This window comes from Petaurus breviceps, unplaced genomic scaffold, assembly GCF_028583685.1.
Source record: "Petaurus breviceps papuanus isolate PSGF00001 unplaced genomic scaffold, PetGlider_PUasm1.0 91133, whole genome shotgun sequence".
In the NCBI taxonomy this organism is placed as follows: Eukaryota; Metazoa; Chordata; class Mammalia; order Diprotodontia; family Petauridae; genus Petaurus; species Petaurus breviceps.
The window spans coordinates 81692858-81700190 of record NW_027187419.1 but is presented as its reverse complement, the minus strand read 5'-3'; the positions used below and the strand labels follow the sequence as shown (position 1 = coordinate 81700190).

At 37.1% G+C, this 7333-nt stretch overlaps 1 protein-coding gene across 8 annotated transcripts in view; it reads right to left on the bottom strand.

Moving 5' to 3' along the window:
- The window catches only part of GPD2 (glycerol-3-phosphate dehydrogenase 2), a 187361-nt gene that overhangs the window by 131765 nt on the left and 48263 nt on the right, over nt 1–7333 (bottom strand). For 7 of the 8 annotated variants that reach the window (XM_069080013.1, XM_069080009.1, XM_069080011.1 and 4 more), the window contains exon 2: nt 6310–6419. In XM_069080013.1, the coding sequence (XP_068936114.1) occupies nt 6310–6411 (102 nt within the window). In that variant the 5' untranslated portion in view covers nt 6412–6419. Of the gene's footprint in view, nt 1–6309; nt 6420–6803; nt 6942–7333 lie in introns of those variants that run through there. The other variant, XM_069080012.1, reaches the window with a different exon arrangement.

Sequence of the window (7333 nt, the reverse complement as noted above, 5' to 3'; positions counted from 1 at the left end):
TCTCTCTCTCTCTCTCTCTCTCTCTCTCTCTCTCTCTCTCTGTCTCTGTCTCTCTCTCTCCCCTCCCTCCCCCTCTCCCCCTCCCCCATTTCCCTCTACCAAATGACTTAATAAATTTATTTCAGATTTTGGAAGTTGTTCTCACGAGCAAAAGTTTAAAAAACAAACAGGGGTGGCTAAGTGGCACAGTGAATAAAGTACAGGCCCTGGTGTCAGGATGACCTGAGTTCAAATCTGACCTCAGACACTTAACACTTACTAGCCGTGTGACCTTGAGCAAGTCACTTAACTCCAATTGCCCTGACCTCCCCCCTCCAAAAACAAACAAACAAACAAACAAACCCTTACTTGAAAATTTCTCTCAAAGTGGCAAGCTACATTCTTCCCTATCCACTCTATGGTTGCTGTCTACGGACAGAAGTGCCCAAGGTCAACAGTACTAAATAATGACCAAAGGGTTCATCTCTTTTCCACCCCTACTCTCTCCTAGATTTTTTTTTCTATGTAAGAACTACTCCATTTTCCTTAGTCTTTCACCACTCACAGTTTAGTCAAGGCCACCTTAGTAAATATCTTTCTCAATAATTATGCATATTTTCTTTAATTTCATTTCTCTTTCCCTTCTCTTCCAATCTTTGCCTAGTTACCTCAGGGAAATCCATCTCCCACTCTTGATTCCATCTGAGAGCCTCCCAAACAACCCTAATCATTGCTGATAGATGTAAAAATAATGGTAGAGATAAATCTGAATCAAAGAAAAGCCAAAGGTACTGAACTGAAATTAGACCTTAAAAGCAAGGCTATCAAATTCTAAAGCCCTTGACAGAGTCCAGAAGAATCCTTATAATGCTTTACAAAATACTCCATCTACCACCTAATCCTTCTCTAATTAAACCTGCTTCTACTCAAGCTCCACCATTCAAAATAAATAAAATAATATAACGTTTTTCTATTTTAATTACTAGCAGTAGAACAATATCATTTCTTCCATTTCTAATACCATATAGGTTAGCTATATTGTAGGAACACAGATCTGGAGTTGGAAGTGACCTCAGAAGTCATCTAGTCCAATCTTCTCATTTTACAGATGAGAGATTTTACAGATAAGAGAACTGAGGCCCAGAGAGGTTAAGGACTTGCTCAAGATCACAATGATAAATTAAATATTGTATATTAGCCTAGAAGTATAAACATCATTTACAACACTGTAAGAGAAAATTAGTTCCACTTAGTCGACCAAAGTAAACTTTTGGAACACTGCCTTCAAGACCTTTGAATATACTAGCCTTCCTAATAAATTGTAACTCCCATGCCCTTTGTCTCCATCCTATTTATACCACTCACAAAAGTGACCACACTTTAGATCTTCTATCATTCAAACATGCTATACTTCTAAGATCTTGAATTCTGAAATGTCTCTCTCTGACCACAATCTCCAATCCTGCAGCAATTGTAGAACTTCACTCAGCTCCACTAAACACATTCCTTCATCCTCACCATACCTTCTGGTCTCTCAATACCTTGCTTTCTCAATGTACTAACTACCCCACTCTAATCTCATTTCCTTCTGTTAATTCTTGACCATATTATAGTTAAACATTTTCAACTTTTTTTTTTACCCTTGAATCCATCACTCCCTTTTGCCATTTCAATAGTCACACCCTGGTAACTTCCACTTTTGATGACCACTACTACCTTGCATCACCTCTGCTATTTTGGAGGGCTGGGATCCCCCAGGTAATTTATCTTATCTAACCTCAAAGTGGCACTCACTACTAGATGGCAATGCTTTTATTAATCACAAAATGAACTTCAAACACCATGGTTTTTCCAAACTTACTCTCAAGCCCCCAACTCTACTTCAATCCTCCTTTCCCTCAGCAAATGACCCATCTACCACCATACTGATAACACTAGATTATGCTCTCTTTCTCAGTGATCTGTTATGTTCCCATGAGTTTGTTACTCCTACTTAAAAGACTCCCAAATCTATATAGCTCACCTTAATCTACTACCTAAATTCTAAACCCACATATCCAATATATACCTCAAACTTGAGGGTCCCATAGGCACCTTAACCAACATAGCTAAAGCTTGAACTCATTTTATTTTCACCACCAACTTCTTCACTTCTACTGAAAGCACCACCACCCTTCTAGTCACCCAGAATTGTAACCCTGAAGTGATCCTGATTAACTGTTTTCCCTCTCCTTTATTCCCAATCCCATGCTAAATCCCATCAATTTTGCTTCTATACCATCTCTAACACCAGTCCTCTTGTCTTCATTCACACTGACACTATCCTAATTTAGGCCATCATTACCTCTAGCTGAGGCTATTGTAATGGCCCCCTAACTGATTTCCCTGACTCTAATCCACCTTTCTCCATTTCCCTTCTCCAATCCACCTTTTATACAAATGCCAAAATAAACGTCCTAAAGCATATGTCTGATAATGGCACTCCTCTTGTGGAAAAATCTTTGACTGCTTCCTATTATGTCTTCAGATAAAAAAAAAAACTCCTAAAATCTTTTAGGATAAAAGAACTCCTTTACCTGGCATTTAAGACCCTTGGCAATCTGATTCTACCATACCTTTCTGACCTTATTTTGTATTACTGCCCTTTATGTGCTCCACCTTCCTAAAAAGCTAAAAACCCAAAAGCTTCCTTAGATTAATTTCTATCTTCTACCTCTGCACATTCATATATTTCATTTCTATAACTGGAATGTTTTTCTTCCTTGTCTCTCCTCATTGAAATCCTTCTATTCCTCTAAGCCATTGCTCAGTCATCACCTTCCCTGATTCCCCACTCTCCTCCCTCCCCAGAAAAAAAAAAGATAGTCTTTCCTCCTCAATTTTTTTACTTCTTTTGTCTGGATCTCTCCTGTGCCCCCATCATGCCCATCATGCCCTACCTTGTAATATGCTTATCTTTTTAAAGGTCATACACTACCCCAACTCGACTGTAGGCCCAGCATCTAGCCCAATGACTTGAATACATTATCACGTTTAATATATGTTTATTTTTCAATTTGCTGAAGCACTAGTCTGGGATAAACAAATAGCACACTGAAGACATTCAATGCTATATCAGGGCAGAAAGAGACAAAATGTCCAGAGCCCCAATAAGACATGCCAGGAAGTTAGGTTCAAAAACCAGAGCATTCAAACAAAGTCAAGTTTAGGATGAGCAACTTTTTCTTAACTAGAGAACAACTCTTTGGCAGGAATCAGTTCAGAAAATGGGAGGGGGGGAGAGATCAAGATGTTTTTACTGAACATACTTGAATGATTGTATGATTAACACAACTTTTAGCATCAACATGTGGTATGATGAAAAACATGTCTGAATAAATAGCTTCAGCTTCTACAATGTGTAGCCAATTACTATGCACATGGGGCAAATGTCTGCCTGGATCTCAAAGTCAGAAAGCTCTTTGCCCCAGACCATGTCTGATTGGCAGCTACATGCTGAGGAAGGACAGGTGGGCTAAGGGATGCCCATGGCCACTTTGTATCAATGGCAAAAATGGCTTATCCTCTTCTGCATCAAGCCCTTTGGCTAGGTTCCAGCCTGTATCCAAATTGTGCATTTATGGGAATAGCTGAAAGGGACAGACATCATCACAAAGAAATGCCCTTTTACATGACAGTTATATGACTTTTTGGCCATGCTTTTCTCCAAATGAACCCATCAGCTCATGGATATTAATTACCTACATCTGTTTTATCACTAGGATGTACTGCTTATTTACCTTTGAACTTAAGACTCCTTGGGAAATAAAGTACCTTCTCCCCCCACCCACAAAAAATGGAAAAAAATCATAGTGATCTTTATTTGAGGGGGAAGGGTTCACTGAGTTCTAACATTTTGATTTAGAAAGGTGCTTTTAATTTATTCTACTCTTCTACACACATCCTATTAAAGACTTCAAGACTTAAAATCCAACAAAGCAAGATATGAAACTATTTATTCTCTTGGCAGGAACTTAAACTGCAAGCTTAGAAGCAGAAAGAGCACATTTGGAGTGGCTAGGATATGTACTCTGTGTTCAGATTTAGTACCAGTTCATGATACTAAATATCATGACCTTTGAACATTGGCATTTTCAAGTATCATTTCAGCTAACACTAGCAAGGATAGCAGAAATAAACTTACCCCATAGTCCCCATGTCCCTAAGAGGGCTCCATTTTTAAAATAGCTAAAGAAGGAACAGCATCTTTTCAGTCTTACTTTTGAGGAGGTAAGGTGACATTTAAAAAGAAACAATAAATCAATCAAGGTCAGGATTGGCAAGGCCATCACATTTTAATAAAATGCCTGCAGTGAGCTTGCTCAGGGAAAACTCATTAGGGGATCTGATTATAAATTTCAGAATTCAAACCACCATAAAATCCTAAGCACCATATATATTTTGGAATCACGTGGACCAACCTGTAAAGGATGCAATGTCAGATATTCAGGGACAACCAACCAGTTAAAGAATTTTTAAAAAGTAGGTGTTTGTAGTTTAGCAGCATGCACTTGTGGCCAGTGTAAAAGAGCATGGTTCTGAAGCTCTCTATTTCATGGACCCCTTTGGCAATTTGGTGAAGCCAATGAACCACTTCTCAGAATCATATCTTTAAATGCATAAAATAAAGCTTATAGAATTACAAAGGAAATCAATTCTACTGCAATACAGTTAGCCAAAAAAGAATCTCTGCTGTAGTGACAAAAGATCAAGAAATGTGGTCAAGCAAACCTGGATTCAAGTCACTTCCCATCACCAAGACGCAGTTTTCTCAGCTGTTGTTCCTAGCCCATAGGGTTGTTTTAACCCTGAATATGTTTGCAGAATATTTGTAAATGAAAAATAAATTTTTTAAAAAGTATTTTGCAAACCTTAAAGTGTACTATAAATAGCAATTATGATTACAGAGAGGAATTATGGGGGTAATAGAAAAACCATAGGACTTGGGAGTCAGGAGACAGCTAGGTCCAAATCCTGCCTTCGATACTTACTAGTTCTATGACCGCAAGGAAAAAAAAAAGTCACTGATCCTCACTGACTCTAATCTCCTCAAGTGTAGAGTCAGTTTGATAGCAATGCCTATAGATACTTACCACTCAGATTTATCATGAGGATCAAATGAGATAATGTATGTAAAGTGGTTTGCAAACCTTAACCACCTATATAAATATCAGCTATTATTATCATAATTACTGCTCTTCGGGACTGAGGATTATAAGCAGCATGTGTGACTGCATTACATAGTACCATCAAGAAACAAAAATTCACACAGTTGCAGGAAGATATAGGGTTCACATAAGTCAGCTCAAGGCAGAGGGTACAAAAGACAGTATCAGGTAGTTCATTTTTAACCTAGTTAACATTCCAAAAAGACAGTGCACAGGTAGCCAGTGGGATTTATTTTTGTCTCAGCCTCCAAAATCAAGCTGTGTCATAATTAACTTTGACAGTGGGAAAACGTAGCACTGGCCTTCAAAACTTTGAGACCAAGCATTCAACAACATAAGAACAGGGAGAAGAGTCTAGCACTAAGGCCTCAGGGGAATGAAGGCAATGCAGTGAAGTAATCGGGCCTAATTATATATCTGCCTCATGACTTGATATTACAACAGGCACATCTTCTCATGGTTTTGTATTATGTGCCTATCTGGTGTCCCCATGGATTACCAAAAAGAACAGGTTCATAGCAAAAAACAGTAACAGTAACAATTTTAAAAACAAAAACAGCACAGGAAAATTTTTGCAATTTTCATGCCCACAGAAGTAGCTTCTATTTCTATACAAACAATTAAGTAAAAAATATAAGTAACTGAGCCTATGAAAGAAAAAGAGACCAGGCTTATAAATGTAGACTGTGAAAAAATAAATAAATAAAATAAAATAAAAATAAATGTGGACTGTGAGTACAGTACACTCTATTTTCCCCATACTTTCCTCCTTCTCACAAGGTCAAGTACATGGAAGAAAAGCATATTTGTGTGAGTTAGACAATACCTAAAAGAAAAATCCCTGGCACTTCTAAATGAAGATGTCTTTTAAAGCAAGAGAGCTCAAACAAAACCTCAGTAATAAAATGCTTTCTGATGATGACTTTCATATCTTAAAAGAAAAAAAGCACATACAGACCTGAAGCATCATTAATACAGTACTCTAAATTAATGCTTCCAAATCAAACTGAGAAGTCCTTGACAGTAATTTCTAAACAAACCCATTAGCTTACACACTCCCCATATACAGTACTTTAACAGTCTTAAGTTTCATATTTTAATCAGCAAATGTATAATTACTTACTTGCTTCCTTCTGTAATGAGCAAACTGAGAGAGGCCTAGCACAGTGGCAAGTGCACCTCCTCCAACCAGAGCTGTCCCTTTGACAGCTTTTTGAAATGCCATTTCTTAATCTATTAAAAGAAAGAAAAATAAACACGAAGAAATAAAGTTAATTTTTTACCAGGAAAATCCAAAAAGTAAGAAGCAACACAAAAACTAATTCACAGTAGAGGGAAAAAATATAAAATGAAAAAGTTGAAACTAACAACATGATCAGATATATTATAATTCAAAATAGCTTCAACCATTATGGAAGTTAACTCTTAATTTAAACAAAGTAAATAAATACAAATTTATCCAGTCTAACTGCCCCAGGACTCTTAAAGCCAGTGAAGAGGTAAATTATAGTGGATTTGACAAAATAGCATCCGATCCTTCAGAATTTGTTACACAGTTTACTCTCTTCCAACAGGAGACTTAAGTTTCTGTTGTCACTTAACTAACAAAGATCTTACAGCTGCTTCCTCTCTGGCAAACTTCTCAGCAAAGTTCAATGGCTTTCTTGAGAATTCTTTCTTCCTAGTCAAGGCCCATGGATTCCTGCAGCAGTCACACAGGCTATGCTTACATCTCCCAAAAGTGAGACTAACAAAGATCAAAACCAGAAAGGAAAGGGGTGGAGGCTAAGGAAAGAATTCCTTGATCCTCCCAAAGAGTGATAAACATCACAATATGGTAGTTCCGGTACTCAGCTACATGGCTTTCCATTCCAGCATAGATTGGTTACTTGGTTTTAGAAGAATAATGCAATTATAATAATTTTAAGTAAATATCTTCCAGTTAATTTAAATTTATTTCTTCCTGACTACATCTTTCTGAAAATTACCTTGGATATTTTGAATTTAACTTTTTTTAAATTAAAAATGTTTCTACTCCTAGAAAACTGTATTTACACAGGTTTTAGTTTGTTCCCCAGCAATTTAAATATATATAAAATATATGGGTGTTTATAAATGTATATATGTGTGTATGCGTATCGGTATAT